General features: G+C 50.3%; 1 protein-coding gene across 4 annotated transcripts; it reads left to right on the top strand.

The window, feature by feature from the left end:
• The first annotated feature begins 35 nt into the window (after window positions 1-35).
• On the top strand, window positions 36-16,314 carry Pigq (phosphatidylinositol glycan anchor biosynthesis class Q). Of its 4 annotated transcripts, none has more exons than XM_076937110.1 (11): window positions 36-121; window positions 5,320-6,018; window positions 8,600-8,731; window positions 8,867-8,987; window positions 10,925-11,051; window positions 11,319-11,472; window positions 11,554-11,665; window positions 12,100-12,180; window positions 12,511-12,625; window positions 14,120-14,181; window positions 15,017-16,314. In XM_076937110.1, exons 2-11 carry the CDS (start codon window positions 5,330-5,332, stop codon window positions 15,167-15,169), a joined length of 1,746 nt encoding a protein of 581 aa, XP_076793225.1. In that variant the 5' UTR covers window positions 36-121; window positions 5,320-5,329; the 3' UTR covers window positions 15,170-16,314. The 4 variants fall into 4 exon arrangements, with proteins under 4 accessions (XP_076793225.1, XP_076793226.1, XP_034362508.1 ...); XM_034506617.2 differs by lacking the exon at window positions 36-121 and adding an exon at window positions 967-1,130; XM_076937111.1 differs by lacking the exons at window positions 36-121; window positions 5,320-6,018 and adding an exon at window positions 751-1,130.
• The last annotated feature ends 1,620 nt before the right edge of the window (window positions 16,315-17,934 follow it).

The raw sequence follows: 17,934 nt of genomic DNA, 5'->3' as shown, positions 1-17,934 counted from the left end.
AGGGTGTGGCTAGGCTGGGCTGGGCAGTTTAGGGGAAGGGTGTGGTCCATTAGCGTTCCCCCCAGCTTCAAAAATATCCCCATTCTGGAGCCACCAACAGCACTCTGGACCCAACAGAGAGGTAAGAAGTAGGCAAATCAGAGGGGAAAGCCCTACATGTGTTCTTACTTTGTTCTGGTAGGGGCACATGGCAAGGGTTGATTGAGTCTTCAGCATTCTTCTATACACTCCCTGTTTTGAAAGATGTCTTCAGTTTTCCCTCCAATTCAAGTCCAAACCACTTTTGAGCTCTTGGGTGGGGTGCTGGGATGGTTCTGGGTAGCACAGGTTCTTTCATACCCTTCCATTCAAGACAGGAAAACAGTAGCCTTTCCTCCCACCTTACAGATGAGATCTAGAAGAGGAGGTGTGTGTGTGTGTGTGTGTGTGTGTGTGTGTGTGTGTGTGTGTGTGTTTGTGAAGAGCTTACTCAGTGAGAATCTAGGTCTCACCCATGATCTCAATGAGGGAAGGAGCAAAGTGCCTGCTTTTGCCCCTTCAGGGTGTGGGGTGGCACCCAGACTGTCTTCTGAACCTTGAGGTCACCACACATCACTCCCCCAGGTTAACTTAATATGCCCTGATCATTATGTTGTGGGGGGTTAACGTTCAATGAAAGAAACTCTGCTTGTAAGTACATGCTCAATAAACATTAGTTGTTGCGTTGTTAGGGATATTGCTTTCGGACTATGCGGCCCACATAGGTCAGCGTGCACCCTACCCGCAATGGAGAGAGACAGTTGGGAAGGCGCGGGCTTTGGAGGTCAGGCAAGGTATGGCGGTAAGAACAAAGCGACTACCTCGGTCCTCAAAGTCTGGATTCACCCGATCTTTCAGGACATTTACAGCGAGGGTAGCTTTGATGACAGGAGCCGCGCGCACGGAACTCTCGGGCTCAGGCGATGGACAGCCCGGGCACGTTTGGGGACCGGACCGTCGCGCGACAATGCGCGGAGCCGGCGGAAATGGTGCTGGTGTCCCGCGGCGGGCCTGGGGGCCACCAACACCTTCGTCCTCCCGGGCCCGCCGAACGCGGTGCCCAACCCAGTGCTTTCCCTACCGCTCGGGGACGCGGCCCGGGGGACCTGCCGGTGAGCACTAGCGGGTGGCGGGACCGGGAGAGGAAGAGGAGGAAATCCCGAGGCAGCGCAGGCCTGTTGGTCCTCAGTGCCTGGCTCCTGAGACTGAGATGGGAAACCGGAGGCCGGGGTGGAGGGAGCGGCGGCAACCGTGCAGCTGACCTCCTGGCTCAGCGGCACCCGTTGTGGGTCTGTCTGGGCCTGCTGTCCGGAACTTGAGGGCACCAAGAGGCCCCTCCTCCCCTCCTGACGGGGAACTAGCTGGAAGATTCTTGGGGCACCGGCTGAGGCGCATTCCTATTTATCGACTCCAGTAAAGAGCAGAAACAGATTTACCCCTCCTTTAGAAATGAAAAAGGAAAGCATTTACAGGGACAAAAATGTCTTTCTGGACAGGTTCTCCTATAGGCTAGGTTGGCCTCAGAATCCTAGTGTAGCAAAGGATGATGACCTTGAAGTTTTGCTCGTCCTCCGGCCACCTTCCGATTACAGATATGCACTACTACCACCGGTCTGTGAGGTCCTGGGGACTGAACACAGGGTCCCGTGCAGGCTAGACAAGCTCCCTACCAACTGACTACATCTCTAGTCAGAAAAGTGGGATTTGGGGGGTGGGGGGGTGGGAGGGGCGTTCATTTTGAATGTGGGGTAAATATTAACCCTCACAAAGAATCACGAAGTAAAGTTTCAGCTATGATGTCCCAGGCCTCTCTTAACTGGGCTGGCCATCCCTCAAACCTGTTCCTAGTAGGGGAGGTAAGCTGTAGCTCTGCATCTGCTGAAGTCGGAGTTCTGTGGAGAGACTTCCTGGGGCCTCTTATTTAACCCTCCTGGGGAATGGGCTGTCGGGGAGGGAACTGACTCCTTCTTAGCAAAGGCTGCTTTTCCAGGCTTGGGCAGTTCTTTTAATCAGCATCTTTAAAGGTGTTCGCACATCCCAGGTTTCTGCCTTCTCTCTCCAGCCTCCCACCTGTTGTATTGATCGCCCGCTCTTTCATCTTTTTCTGCTGCTGGAATCTCAGCAGCCCAGTGTAAGCACATTACACTTCAGTGCTTCTGGAGGCTGAGTTGGGAGTGAGGGTGGGAATTTGCCTCATAACTTGAGTTCTCTCGGTACCCCACAGATCAGAGCACCAAGGTCTCTCTGCCTTCCACCTTCTTTCCTTTAACCTGAGCTTTTTTGCTTTTTTAAGGTAAACTGTAAATGAAGCATGTTCTACAAAAAGGATGTGCACATACATAGTGTGTATAGGGCACAGTGGATTTATGCATTGTGAACAGACTCAAAACCAGCCTTTGCAACATGTTTATAATTAGACCAAGGGCATGTCTCTTCCAACACTGTTGTGAGCATTTTTCCTTAGTTCATGTGAAGTGTCCCCCAGGAGAGTCAGAGGGTATTTCTCTGAGCTGTTGTGTCCTTACAAGGTTATTGAACAGGCGCTTGGGCTGTGCTGAAGGTCCTCTGTGACAGTGGCCCACTGGGGCTCTTACAGGCAGAATGGCTCTAGTATTTTTTTTTTAATATTTTATTTATTTTATATATATGATGAATACACTGTAGCTGTCTTCAGACACACCAGAAGAGGGCGCCAGATCCCATTACAGATGGTTGTGAGCCACCATGTGGTTGCTGGGAATTGAACTCAGGACCTCTGGAAGAACAAGCAGTGCTCTTAGCCGCTGAGCCATCTCTCCAGCCCCCTAGTATTTTTAACAGTGCATTACTGCCCCATGATGTGCCCTTCTGGAGGGCTTACTCAAGGGACAAGAGAAATTGGTTCTTGACACTGGCTATGGGGATTTGGCCTGGCCTGGTGTTGGGCATGAGGTTTTCTCTATGGACACCCACCAGTTGCCTGCTTCCTCCAGGCACTTTTAGAGTTTTATTTTACTGGAGACTTCTGACTTGGGAGTTCTATGGAGAGGCTTCCTGAGGCTTTTTTTACTTGACCCACCTGGGAATGGCTTTTTCAGGCTTGGGCTGTTCTTTTTATCAGTAACAGCACTTGGAAGTCTTACAGTGCTGGGTCCCCGTAAATCCTCTCAGCGTTGGGCCGAGTTATATAGTTCATATGAAATCCTAAGTCTAAGCCTCAGTATCACAAAAACAAAAAGCTTTGCCACATTGTTCATGTGAAGGCTTCTTTGGGCTGGCATACCTGTAGGGAGCAGCTGCATCTGGGTCTCTCAAGCTCTGGGGATTTGTCTATGGGACAGCTACCACCACCACTTGTGCTACTGTCTGTCCCCTCATCTCCAGTTGCTTTCTGTGAACATTAGACCAGGGAACTGGGCTTCAGCCCAGGATCTGGTCCTCCCTCAGGAAAGGATCCAAAAAATGGAGGTCTTTGCTCACGGTTGCTGTGTCCTTCACTTGGCATGGGCAAGGTGTGTATTGACTAAAGAAAGGCATATGTAGGCACCAGAACCTTGCCAAACATTCCAAGCAGTTCACTTCAGCAGGCACAAGAGAAGGAAGCCCACACTGTCCAAATTGCTCCTTTCTGTGGAAGGAAAGGTGTAGGGTCCACAGGAAAGGATCTGTAGTGCTGTGGTAGTTCTTGATGCTCACACCAAGAGCCTAGAGATCAGGAGGACTGGTGTTCCCTCAGAGAAAATTCGGTCATTCTTTCATGGAGAGAAATACTGCTCTGCTGGGAGCCCCATCTCAGGGTAGCTGCCAAGGATTCCAGAGAAAGATGAGTACCTCCCAAAGGTACCTCAGGAGAGTAGAGGGCAGAGCAGATCCTGCTACCACTAAGCTACATCTCCAACCCCTTCTTTACTTACTTTTTGAGACTGAGTCTCTGTGTTACAGCTCTGAGGGGAAAGGTATCCTGGCAGCCTGGAGCCAAGGAATAGTACAAAGTCATACTACACAACAAGCCTCATACAAGAGATTTATTGGGAACGACACAAAATGAAAGCTACCTCTGCTTGGGCCAGCAGTAGCCAAGAGCTGAGTGAGAAGCAGGCTTATACAGGATTTCTTGGGGGCTGGGGGACCAAGTTTTTCAGGGTGGGGATTGGTGGGATTTCAAATCCTGACTAGAGGCAAGCTCAGGGATTGATGAGTTTTCAGCCCCAGGAGTACATGCTCCCTGTTATAGGAGTAGAGGCTTCTTCAAGCAAGACCTTACACTCGGCCTTAGGACCAGTGCTCTGTGTACATCCACTTTTTCTGAGCCCCCAAATAAGTTTGTTTGGTTCGCTTTTATTTTTCTTTTTTGGTTATTTGGTGGTATTTGAGATCAAATTCAGAATGTTGGTCATGCTAACCAAGCCCTCTACCATTGAAAACTATCCCTGGCCCTCCAAAACGTGCTTAATATCTTTTAAATTTTACTTTATGAGGTTTTGCCTGCATGTATGTATGTATAACCACACATGTGCCAGGTCTGCTAGAACTGGAGTTATGAATAGTTGTGAACCACCATGCGGGTGCTGGGCATCAAACTCAGGCCCTTGACAAGAGCAACAAGAGCTATAAACCTCTGAGTAGCTTTCCAGTCCCAGGCTTTAAAATTTTATCTTAACTCTTGCTTAAGTAAATCCAGTTTGTTGCTGTTTGAGACAGGGCTTTATTTTGTATGACAGGCTTCCCTGAAATTCATGTGTAGGCCTAGCTGGTCTTGAACTCAGTGATCTTCCTGCTTTAGCCTCCTAAGTACTGAGACTGTAGTCAAGAGCCATCTCCCCCCAACCCCTTCATCTTTTGAAGGCTGGTCTTGAACTGGTACTCCTGCCTCCACCTCTCCACTGCTGGAATTACAGGTGTGCATTACACAGCTGGTTGGCTTCTGGTTTGTAAAGTTATGATTTGTGTACATGCTCTTACTGTGTGCTTATACAGATGACATTCATAAGGAGGCCTTTCTCATTAAAGCCCTCAGGCTCAGCCCCACACTATTGTCAGTCAATAGTATCTGTATCTCACTTTGCCCTGCTTCAGGCTGCTTGCCTTGGAACATGAGGAAGCCCTGCCCTGCCATCACACAGATAGCTGCTGCTTCCTAGGGCAGTGACTGGAAGAGTTCAGTCCCTGGGAGATGCATAGCCATGACCCACCAAATCCAGAACTGTGCTTTCCCAACCTGTGGCTGGGTGAATGACGGTCTGTAAGCATGGTCCAGCATCTTGCAGGCACTGTGCTGCCAGCCACAGCAGCTCTAAACCAACACTTTCTCATCTCTTGCAGGGCCCCAGGCATGGTGCTCAAGGCCTTCTTCCCCACATGCTGTGCCTCGGCAGACAGTGGCCTGTTAGTGGGACGGTGGGTCCCAGGACAGAGTAGTGCTGTGATCCTGGCTGTGGTGCACTTTCCCTTCATCCCCATCCAAGTCAAGGAGCTCCTGGCCCAGGTCCAGAAGGCCAGCCAAGTACAAGTGGCTGTGCTAGGCACCTGGTGCCACCGTCAGCAGGAACCAGAGGAGAGTCTGGGGAATTTCCTAGAGGGCCTGGGTGCCATCTTCTCCCATGATCCCTGGTTGCAGCTCTGCCGGGAGAGGGGTACCAGACTCTGGAGCTGTAAGGCCACTTACCATCAGATGGCTAACACGCTGGACACACCCACTGAAGACCAGGTCATGCTCATTTTCTATGATCAGCGAAAGCTGCTGCTCTCCTGGCTGCATCCACCCCCGGTACTGCCTGACTGCCAGATTGGAGACACCACAGCCAGCACTGGAGGCCTAGCTGACATCTTTGACACTGTGGCACGCAGCGAGATACTCTTCCGAAATGACCAATTTGATGAGGGACCCGTACGCTTGAGCCACTGGCAATCAGAGGGAGTGGAGGCCAGTATACTTGTGGAGTTGGCAAAGCGGGCCTCTGGGCCTGTCTGCCTGCTGCTGGCTTCTCTGCTGTCCCTGATCTCAGCAGCTAGTGCTTGCCGGTAGGTGCCTTAGACAGGAAAGGTAGAACAACAAATTGGTCTCTTGAGAACCACAGGCTTTCTCTTCAGTGTGTAGTGGCATTGACAGCCAGAGGGTCCATCCGGAGGCTCATGTTCCTGGGACCCAGTTCTCCTCTTTCCTTCCTTCTCTTTGCATCTTAGAGGATGTCCTAGTAGAGGCTGCTGTTCCTGGAGACTGATTGTGTGAGGCCCATTCAGTTGGGTATAGAATGAATTGCAGACAGTTCAAGCACCGAAAAGAGAAATCTGATGAACACAAAACTGGGTTCTTGCACTTTTAAAAAACTTACATGTAGCCGGGCAATGGTGGTGCATGCCTTTAATCCCAGCACTCGGGAGGCAGAGGCAGGCGGATTTCTGTGAACTCAAGGCCAGCCTGGTCCACAAATTGAGTCCAGGGCAGCCAGGGATATTACATAGAAAAACCCTGTCTCAAAAAAAAAATTGTATGTATAAATGTTTGTGTGCATTTATGAATCATGTGCATCCCTAGTCAGAAGAGAGGGTCAGATCTCCTGAGACTGGGGTTATAGATGGTTCTGAGCCATAGTGTGGGTGCTAGGAATTAAACCTGTGTCTTTATAAGAGCAACAAGTGTTCCAAATCACTGTACCAACTCTTCAGCTTATCTTACTGTTTTTGGTTTGGGACAAGGTCTCGGCTATATAGCCTTGGCTGGCCTGGAACTCGCTATGTGGACCAGGCTGGCCTCAAACTCTGCCTTTGGAAGTGGTGGATTAAAGGCCAATATCTGCCCTGCCTGGCCAACCTGTGAGAACACAGAGCTGCCCAGTCTCCTGCTTTTCTGTTTTCCCCATATCTGGCTTCCTGTGCTAATGCAGTTCTTCTCCGGCTAGCCAGTTGCCTGGGGTGGTGGTCCCCACATGGGATCTCTAGAATCATGGGTTGCTGGCCTGGTGAGCAGTTTGGAAAAGTCCCAAGTCCTTGGAATGCTGGGTAACAGTAGGCTTTTTTAGTTTAGCTTGTGAATGAGGATGAGGGCCTGGGGACCCTTTCCTCTCATACCCATACCCATGTGTGTGGTATGTGTGGTTTAACTCTCTTTTAAAAATAAGACAGGGTTTTCATATATCTCAAGGTGGGCACAAACTTGCTGTGCAGCTAAAAATGACCATTACTATTATCTATCTATCTATCTATCTATCTATCTATCTATCTATCTATCTATTTTGAGGCAGTGTGTCACTATGTAGTCCTGGCTGTCCTGGAAAACTCTATGTAGACCAGTCTGACTTGGAACTCACAGGTCCACCTCTCTCTGCCACCAGAGAGCTGGGATCAAATGTAAGCCATCATAGTACTGGACAAACACTCTACCAGATGAGCTATGTCTCCAGCCTAAGAAGATGTTTCCTTGGTGTTGCTGCCCATGCTGCCCACAAGGAACAGCTGTAGTGTTCTTTCCACTCTGCCCTCCCTTTAGATCTGCAGACTAGTGTCTAGTGTGGGATCTGGCTTGCCTTTTCCAGGGGCTCTGGTGACCTTAGGATACTGTCCCAGAAAGGAAGCCCTGGGTAACCTATAGGGATACATTTTAGGTTGCAGGAGGTGCTGGGTATCTTGATGTATGCTGTAGACTTTTGTGACAACTTTAGAATTAAGGTGAAGGTTTGTCTGGGCCTGGTTCCATTACATCAGAGAAGGTCCTTAGTTTTCCTTATCCTCTCAAGAGACTCAAGAAAGGTGAAGAGATGCCTGTGTAGTGAATGCAGGCACTAGCCTGCTCATCAGATAAGAGTCAGTGGCCATGAGTGCTGATGGACAGGCAAGGCTGTCACTACAGAATAAAGCTCCTCTCTACTTTTCATGACTTTGTGCCCTGCACATCCTAGGAGCCCTTGGGTCCCTCCTGGCTCCTGCTGCTGTTCTTTTTGCTCCTCAACCTTGCTCTCCTGTTTCACATGAGCGCAGCCCAATTGCTATCAGGCACTTTCTTCTTCCTTGGCTTGAAGACATCCCTTACTATGTGAGCATCTGTGGAAACATCTCAGTGCTTCCTTTGTGAGAAAGTCAGTCTTACTGGAAAGCCCAGGAGAACCTTGCTGAGCTGGTTACCATCTAGTAGGCAGGGCAAGTCCTAGGTGGATGGGAATGACCTAATACTTCCCCTCCACTCCCAATACTTTAAGGCCATCTTTTGGAGGGAGGGTAGCCCTCACCAAACTCGGGATCTGTTTGCCTCCACTTCCTGAGTCCTGGGATTAAAGGTATGTGCCACCACGCCTGGCTATCTTTTCAGCTATCTTGATACTCATCTTTTGTTTTAGCTGGTGAGCTCAGGTGTGCCTGAGGCTCTGCAAGGGGTCCAGCTCTGTAGGAGCTGTAAGCATAGTTGGTGGTGCGGGTCAGGAAGGTGCTGTGCATTTCACACCTATGCATCCTTGCTTGGCTGTGTTGGTCTTCACATTTGCCTGGGCCTTGCTGAGCTTTGAGGGCTCAGGTGAGTGGCTCTGGCTCTTTCTAGAGTGAGGGACCCTGGCTGGGAAACCAAAGAACCTAAGGCTGGAGGTGTCAGTCTCAGCTCTTATATTCTTCCCAGGCTATGGAAGCTGTGGCCCCTTTCTTTCATCAGAAGCAAGCTCTCCACTTGTGAGCAGCTCCGGCACCGGCTGAAGCACCTCTCGTTGATCTTCAGCACCGAGAAAGCCCAGAGTCCCATGCAGCTGATGAGGTATGGTTTCCTTTACAAGAAAGGGTGGGGTGGCCCATCCTCTTATTCACCTCTGCTTCTGCATTGTGCCTCCAGCTAGGCCTCTCTCAGGTCACAGGCTGTGTCTAGCTGTGTTTTCCCCGACTTTCTTTCCAGGAAGGCCAACATGCTGGTTTCTGTGCTACTGGATGTGGCCCTTGGCCTGCTGCTGCTCTCTTGGCTCCACAGCAATAACCGAATTGGACAGCTGGCCAATGCCCTGGTCCCTGTGGCTGATGTGAGTGGATTTGGGTGGAGCCCAGCTTCCTGAGGGTTGGGAATCTTCTTGGGCAATACTTCAGCAGGCAGGAACAGTTCTTCCCTGTCCTCACCCTAGAGACCTAGCCTTTGGCCCTAGCCTGAGAAATTTCCTGGCTCTTGGGACCTATGTCTCTCAGGGCAGCATTGGTGAAGTGCATGCTGCCCCTTCTTGAAGGTGGCAGTATCTAGGGGCCGCTTTGGTTGAAGCTTTCATGGGCCTCTTTTCCATGCTAAGCTGATCTTCCAGATGAAAGCCAACCTCAGGACAGCTCTGGCTCAGGGCTATTGCTGGTCTGGCCATGTAATTGCCAGATTGCTCTTACACTGGAACCAAGAGGCACAGGCTTGTCCTCTCTACTCCCTGTGTTCCCCTACACAGTATGTACAGCACGTTCACGCTGGTCCCTTCACCTCATTTCTACCCAGCCTTGGAACTTTTCAGGTCTCCATCTCATCTTCAGTAGAGTCAAAGCAGTCTCTACTGTGGAAGCCTTGGGGGTTCTGCTTCCTCTCCATCGGTGCAGATGCGTGCTAGGTCTGTTTGTTGCCAGGCCAGGAATCTAGGGCAGCAGTGGGCTCCTCTCAGCTTTGTGAGATCTGTGGAGGTCATCCCAGTAGGAAAGAGAAGCTGGAGCTGGGTAAAAGGGTGAGGCTGTTTCTATATTCTGTTTCTTGGCCAGCTTTGTTTGAATTTTCCTTTTTGCAAAATTGCAAAAAAAAAAAAAAAAAAAAACCAACCCATAAATATTTAATTAAAAAATGGAGTCTCTTTCCGCTGCCAGGCTTTTATCCTTTAAATATTAAATAAGACCTATTTATAAAGAAGGTTTTGCTCTCCTCCCTGGTGGTCCTGAGGCTTTTGCACAGGGTTGCAAGAGGCTTTGGGAAAAGCATGCAGGGATATAAGAGTTACTTTTGTGGACTGGACAGTAGTGGTGCACACCTTTAATCCTAGTACTCAAGAGGCAGAGACAGGCAGATCTCTGTGAGCGTGAAGCCACCCTGGTCAATACAGTGAATTTCAGGACAGCCAAGGTTATATAAAGAAACTGTCTTAAAAAACAAACAAACAAAAGGGATTACTCCTGTGGCCTCACCTTGGTGACAGAGTAGAGCATCCCTTAGCCAGGACCAGCATCCCTGCTTGTCGTTGGAGTCCCTGTGCTGTCCACTGCACTCAATTTTGTCTTTCCTCTGAGGGCCTTGCCCTCCGCTGTTCTCACCTGCTTGCCAAGTCTCTGATAAGCCTGACAGCCTCTCACTCAGCCAAGATTGCTCTCCGTGGCTAGGTAGCCCTAATCTCTGGTAGCAAGTGGTATGGTGAAGCCTTTAATGAAGGGATTCAGTATTTCTCAAGTGTGGTTTGAATTGAGCCATGGTCTGTTCCACCTCAGCAATATCCAGGTATCATGGGCTTAGGACCCTATGGGTCCAGGGCTAAAGCAGCAGTATAAGATGATGAAGGGAGTTCTCAGGTTGAGGTAGATGGTTCATGGATTGGTTTATGTATTCCAGCCTGTTTAGAAGAGTCCTCAAACCGGGATCTTGGAAGTCATTTGTGGTCAGTGGTCCAGTGGCCAGACTAATTTGGGAAATACTGTTTCTGTCCAAAGTTAGAAGACTTTGGTACACACCTTTAATCCTGGCACTTGAGAGGCTGAGGCAGGTGGATCTCTATGAGTTTGAGGCCATCCTAGTCTACACAGTGAGTTCTAAGACAGCCAGAACTATATAGTGAGACCCTGTTTAATTAAAAATACAATGATTCTGAACCTTGGAAAAAAGTCCAGGCTGCCTTTGTCCTGCCCAGATAGACTGGCTGAGGTGGGAACCCATTATGGACAATCCTCAACCTACCCACTCACTTTCCTCAGTGTGACCATGTCATCCCTCCCCTGCCCCATGCCCCTGTAGCGCGTGGCTGAGGAGCTTCAGCATCTGCTGCAGTGGCTGATGGGTGCTCCTGCTGGGCTCAAGATGAATCGGGCACTGGATCAGGTGCTAGGCCGCTTTTTCCTGTACCACATCCATCTGTGGATCAGTGAGTGCCTGGGGCAGGGTTGGGCACCTCAGCAGGGCTGGTTGAGGAGAACAGGGAACCCTAGCCAGGCCCCATTCTCCCCCGCCCCCATTTTCTGGCCTCCTGTTTATGTGAAGCCAACTTCACAGGCTAGCTGCTTAAGTCGAAGTCTGGGGCCAGTGGCTAGGCCTGGCTCACTTGTGTCCTGTAGTATTAGGTATCCATTCTCAGAAGTGTGGGCTCCCAGTGCCTCAGTGGCACTACTTATGGCTAAACCCCATCCTGCAGGCTACATCCACCTTATGTCCCCCTTTATTGAGCACATCCTGTGGCATGTGGGACTCTCTGCCTGCCTTGGACTGACTGTTGCTCTGTCCATCTTTTCGGACATCATCGCCCTTCTTACCTTCCACATCTACTGCTTCTATGTCTACGGTGCCAGGTATGTGTGTATTCAAGTGGGCGCTCGACAGGGTTTAATTGGATGGGTGCGGTGTGGCCCTCATGAGCCTGTGTCCTACAGGCTGTACTGCCTGAAGATCTATGGCCTCTCCTCTCTCTGGCGTCTGTTCCGGGGGAAGAAGTGGAATGTTCTGCGCCAGCGGGTGGATTCTTGTTCCTATGATCTTGACCAGGTACCTACAGCTTTGAGCCTGCTGACCTACCTGGCCAGGGCAGCTACTTAGACCCTACCAGGGACCAACCTACTCCTATCTTGCAGCTAATCTCCAGCAGTTGGCCTAGGGGGAGGTACCTGCAGACCTACCTACTTACCTAATACTGCAGGACCTGCTTTGGCTTATTCCATTTGCTTACTCAGATGTGATACATGCAGTTTTTCCTAATATCATATTTGCCTGTGTACCCTGCTGGCTGTTTCCCCATGAGACACCAGGTCCACAGGGTATGTAGACACACACCCCTCATGGTAAAGGGAACATGCTGTCCCTTGCTAGCTCAGGAGACCAAAATATTCAACTGTAATTTAAGATGTGTGTGGGTAGTGATGGAGTGGCCTACCTGGTCTGGATTTTGTGATGCCAGGCGTGCTGGTCCCTTTTCTCTACAGCTGTTCATTGGGACCTTGCTCTTCACCATCCTGGTCTTCTTGCTGCCCACCACCGCTTTGTACTACCTGGTATTCACCCTGGTGAGCTCAGTACCTCCTGCTCTGGGGCCTACGGAACTTGGGATTGGTCACTGCCTAAGCCGGGCACACAGGGAAGAGGCCATCTACCTTCAGGTCACATCAGCATGGCTCTTCTGAACTCTCTGGAAACTATATACTGGTCTTAAAACAGTTGGGGGTCCTGTCCTGGAGAAGACTGGCTACAGGGGAGGTTGGGACACATAGTAGGTGGATGGGCTCAGAGAGGAGCTCTCCTCCAGAGCTGAGCCTATTGGGCTGCTCTCCTCCTAGGCCTGTCTAATGTGTGGTCTCAGCCCCAGTCAGTGGCCCTGAATGTCACCTTTGCTACAGCTCCGGCTCCTGGTGATCACTGTGCAGGGCTTACTCCATCTCCTGGTAGACCTCATCAATGCCCTGCCACTGTACTCCCTTGGCCTTCGACTCTGCCGACCCTACAGGCTGGCAGGTAAGTGTTGGGTGCTGGGTGGCTGGCTTCTGACACATGATACAACATACCCATAGGCCTTACAAAAGCACCTGTGCCAACCTCATGTGTCTCCTGCCTGAAAGAATTGGTGTATGTGGCATGGTAGGCAGGGCCATGACGACAGACTCGGTCCTGGCACATGCTGTCTTTTCTCTCCCTGGAGAGGAAAGTTCTGAGACATAAAGACTGGAGGCATCACCCTGTAATATGTGAGGCTTGCTGCAGGGTCTGTGTAGGATATGGCTTAGACTCAGAGAAGTCTGTCTCCATGTGGTTATAGGCTATATGTCTGCTTTTTGATGACCCTCACCCTTAGAGGGACAGGCCAGAATGAGCGCTGTTAGACTGTAGCAGGTTCATCCTGCACTGTGTATAATCCTCACTGATCACCCAAGCTGTCTCTCCAAATCTCTGCGTTTTGATAGCATGTTCCTTGAGTGGAATTTATCTCCTTTAGGCATGAGGTTGTTATGGGCAACCCATTTGTCTCTGGGGCTTTGGATACAGCAGGAACTTTAGGATTATCTAGCATAGCCAATGTTCAACACCAATTCAGTTGATTTTTAAGGTGACCAGTATGACCATTTGACTCTTCCAGCCAGCTCAGACCCTTTTGATAAGGACATCAACATTCCTTGGCTTTGAACCAATTTCAAGGTCTGCCTTCAGGCTTCTCCCTGCTGCTGAATGCCTATAAAACATTTTGTGAACATCCTTCTAGCTAATTTCTCCATTAACCTCAGGGGCCCAGGCCAGAGATGCATTTGCAATGTTACCACACAACACCCTCTGCCCTCACTTCTTCACCTCAGAACACAAAAACAGGTGGGCCATAGTAGCCCCAGACATAGCCTGGGATACAGGACCTCTTCCTCCTTAGCCTGGAGCTGGGGGCAGGGCAGTTTAACTTTGCTTGGAAGGCTATGGTTCTGACCCTTCCCACTCACTGCTTTAAGTAAGCTTCATTTTCAGCTATTTGTTTTCAAGACAGGGTTTCTCTGTGTAGCCCTGGAGGTCCTGGATCTTACTCTGTAGACCAGGCTGGCCTCAAACTCACAGAGTTCCACCTGCCTCTGGCTCCTGAGTGCTGGGATTAAAGGCATGCACCATCATACCTGGCCCATTTCCTGTTCTTTTAAGAACCATCTTCCTAGGCATTTCCTAGATCTGGATCCCAAAATATAGGCCAGGGGTGCTATGGGTTCCTAAATCAGCCAGACACAGAAGTTGTAAGACACTGAACCATTAATAGGGCATCTGCCACCCAGCATAGAGGCAGCTGGGAAAGGTAGAGGAGGAGAGAACCCTGTGTGCCCAAGCAGGTCTGCTGCCACCTGGGTGTGCTCAAAGGGGCTTCTATAGTTCGAAATTGTCATCTACAACAGCCTCTGCTGACCCAGTGCATTCAGTGGGACCAATGAAAGCTGATTGGGTGTTGCCACCTTCCTTCCTAAATACTTTGCTTTCTTATAGCTGGTGTGAAGTTCAGAGTTCTGGAAAAGGAGGCAGGCAGGCCCCTCCGCCTCCTGATGCAGGTAAGAACTTCTCTACGCTTCACTGCTACTCAGACCTGGGACCCCCCCCCCCCCCATTCTGCCAGTGTTCTGGGACAGCTGGTGTCAGCTGGTGTGATATTGTGGTGTTATATCAGCCAGAGGTCAGATATAGGTAGAAGGACCTAGTGGAGCTAAGGGATGGGTTCCCAGGCATCTGGGCACCATAACTCACTGTGTCTGGAGCCTCCCCAGCAGAGTTGTGACTACCTATTGTGGTCTACAGAGCTAATACTCTAGTCCAGCCTGTGGGTGGGGCGCCCTGTCCTTGGCCAGAGATATCATGAAGCTGCTGTGGGTCCCATAGTGCTAAGATTGTGATGAAACAGAAATGACTTTACAAAGGCCTCATGACAAATAGTCATTTCTTGTTGGATTTGAACCCTTAGCTCTTTCAGTCACAGATTCTAGTCCCTGTGGAAGGGAGTAGAACATGTTTTGGGGTGACTTGCTAGGTATTGAGTTGTACCTTGGGGCAAATCCAAGACTCTTAGATGCTGAAGCATCTGGTATGATCCTCCTCCCAGAAGCCCAGCAACAGTAGAGCCTAGGGTGGGGCAGACACTGAGCTGCCCATCACCATTCCCTCCTCAGGGGACCAGAGTGGTACATGGGCTGCTTCTCCGAGTATAGATAGCATGGCTGTTCCATAGGCAAAGGTTTATCAGAGCGCAGCTGGGCTTGCCCTACAGTTGTCTAGCTAAAGATTCTCCAGAGGGCCAGTCAGGACCAGGGTGCCCGCCCTCAAGAGCTTTTGTAGACACAGCTGAAGCACGAATGACCGCCCACCCTACTGATAACTACCCTGCCCTTGCAGATAAACCCCCTGCCCTATAGCCATGTGGTGCATACCTACCGTCTGCCTAGCTGCGGCTGCCATCCCAAGCACTCCTGGGGTACCCTGTGCCGAAAGCTGTTCTTCGGAGAGCTCATCTATCCCTGGAGGCAGAGAGAGGACAAACAGGACTGAGGAGCTGGACACAGCCTACTCAGAGCTACTGAACAGCCATCATGCCTCCTCTCTGCCAGGATAGCACTGACCATGAGGTCATCTCTGTGTGCTGAATATAGGCAGGCCTTACCCTTGAGTTACTACGCTGGCCCTCGGGCCCTGCCAGCTTCAGTCCTACACTCTGTCTAGCACAGTGGTTCTCAACCTTCCTAATGCTGTGACTTTAATACAGATTCTCATGTTGTGCTGACCCCAACCATAACATTATTTTCATTACTACTTCATAACTGTAATTTTGCTACTGTTATGAATTGTGATATGATATAAATATCTGTGTTTTCTGACAGTCACAGGTGGCCCCCGTGAAAGGGTCATATGACCCCCGCAAACGGTTGAGAACCACTGCTCTAGTACCACCTCCGTGGGGACGCACATGGCTTTTGTAGTCGTTGCAGTCAGCCTGATTCCCCGGAGTGCCCGGACTCCATGGGATATGCGGGCAGGTCCTCTTGGCTGCTCTATTGTGTGGGAGCTCTCCTGGGCACCTGGTGCCCTCCACAAGCCTCAGCAGAACATTCCCGTGGGCAGCTGCTGATCCCTTGCCCCTGCGAACTAATCCCTCACCCTGTACTCTGTTGGTTTACTTGCTTTGTGAAGTTGCTGCTAATAGGCCTTTGGGTACCTTTTGCTTGAAGTCACATCAGCTGGGGTGGTTGGATACCTGCCAGCCTGGCTGCCCTGTTCTTACTTAGTGCTCCATGTGTGGACAGGCCCTTTGGCAACTCTTTTTCTTCTCTTATAGACTCCTTACAGAATCGGGCAGCTCCCTTCTGGACAGGCACTTCATGGCTCTTTGTGTGAATGACCTTGGGGAGGTGGAATGGCCAGGGTTCCCGAACACTTAGTGGGACCCCATGTGAGCTAGTCCCTAGGGGGCAGGAAACCTCATTGCCTGATGATCTAGAAATATCTGCTGTGGGCAGGAGGGGACAGCCAGCCCTGCCTGTCTTTCAGGGGCACTCGGGACTATTGACATTGGTTCATCTGTGCCTGCTTCCTCTTGCTAGAGGTCACAGCCACTCTTAAGCAGCCAGTGGAGGGTTTTGGTGAAAATGAATCCTGATCCTGTGGTGACAATAAAATCTCATGAATCTGGAATACAAGCTTGGGTGTGCTGTTAGTCTGGCCGGGCTCTAGGTGTGTGGGCTGGGCGGAGCACTGGGTTCTGTTAGTCTGGCCGGGCTCTAGGTGTGTGGGCTGGGCGGAGCACTGGGTTATTCCAGATCACTGTCATTTCCTATCTAAGGCATCTATGGAGGGTCTGCAGAGTTGCAGCCCTAGGCACTTAGACATTGTAGATAGATGAACAGAGCTAGAGCCTCAGGGCCTCTGGCCATAGATTCACTCTCATTCCTGGGGCAGGGATACAGTCTGCTAGGGCTGGGACTGTCTACTCTGGGCTATGAGTATGTGGATTCCATACAAAGCAGAACACTGGCCTGGACTGACAGGTTTCTCTATGTGGGCCTGGTTATCCCAGAACTCACTCTGTAGACCAGGCTGGCACACACACAGATCAACCTGCCTCTGCCTCCCCTAGTGCTGGGACTGAAGGAGTATGCCAACACCACCCATCTTCAACTGACTCAGCATCTGCAGGCTTTGCTTTCTAGCCTGAGACTCCACAAAGGATCAGTATAAGGCCAACTGAGGAGTGCCATATGGCCCTGTATGATCCTGTGGCCACACAAAGCCCGCTGAAAATGGCTGTCATTTGCAGTACTGGGCGTTACACTCCACTTATCTCTTGGTAACCCTTTGCACTCACCTGCACACAGATTACCACTTCTGTACATGTATTTCTTCCCCACTCTGCCTGGCCACCTTTACCCATCCTCTAGCTGCCTGTTCTCACCCCTTCACTCCTGCACTCTCATCAGGCAGAGCTTCTGACCTCAGCCCAGCTGGTCCTGTCATGAGATTAGTCTGGCAACTGTCCTCGTGTGCAGCAGAGTACTGGGCTGTCTGCCCTTCTGAGGACCAGTCAGGGCCTGGCACCAGAGCTGACCGAAGGAACACTGGCCATTGGAGCCACAAGAGTTGCCTCTTGCAGAGACCTGTGCCATGGAGGTTTTTCTAATGATTCTCAGACATAGTTCATGTATGTCTAACAACAAGGGCTGATGTTTGGGTGGGCATTACTTTGATGGACAGGTTCCTGGTGCTGTCAAATGGTGGCCTTTCCCAGGAGCTGTCAGAGTTCCTATTATAATCTTCCTTCCTTTGTAACTAAAAGAAGCATGTCTACAGGTACTTGGACATGTACATGGCCTGACTCTTCATTCTTTCTCCATTAGCTGCCATGTCCATCACTATGTCTGGATACTTATGAGAGGTTCTAGGGCCTCTTGTTGCCAGTCTAAGGCCAGGACTTCTGAGTAATTGAAACATTTTTTTTTTGAAATATGTATCATGTGCCGGGCGGTGGTGGCGCACGCCTTTAATCTCAGCACTTGGGAGGCAGAGACAGGCAGATTTCTGAGTTCGAGGCCAGCCTGATCTACAGAGGGAGTTCCAGGACAGCCAAGGCTATACAGAGAAACCCTGTCTCGAAAAACCAAAAAAAAAAAAAAACCAAAACCAAAAAAATATGTATCATGTGTTTCAGGCTGGTCTCAACTGGCTACATAGCTAAGGATGACCTTGAACTGCTGATCTTCCTGCCTCAACTTCCTGGGTATTGAGATTAGTTATATAACACAATTTATGGAGTGCTAAGGATC

This window comes from Arvicanthis niloticus, chromosome 6 (assembly GCF_011762505.2).
Source record: "Arvicanthis niloticus isolate mArvNil1 chromosome 6, mArvNil1.pat.X, whole genome shotgun sequence".
In the NCBI taxonomy this organism is placed as follows: Eukaryota; Metazoa; Chordata; class Mammalia; order Rodentia; family Muridae; genus Arvicanthis; species Arvicanthis niloticus.
This window is presented reverse-complemented; position numbering and strand designations above follow the sequence as displayed.

What these genes read in the sequence shown, in the direction of transcription:
- Pigq (XM_076937110.1), top strand. Translation starts at nt 5,330, where the DNA reads ATGGTGCTCAAGGCCTTCTTCCCCACATGCTGTGCCTCGGCAGACAGT. An exon ending in CCCTGGTCCCTGTGGCTGAT is followed by an intron (nt 8,988 to 10,924) that starts GTGAGTGGATTT and finishes ATGCCCCTGTAG; the next exon opens with CGCGTGGCTGAGGAGCTTCA. An exon ending in CCGACCCTACAGGCTGGCAG is followed by an intron (nt 12,626 to 14,119) that starts GTAAGTGTTGGG and finishes GCTTTCTTATAG; the next exon opens with CTGGTGTGAAGTTCAGAGTT.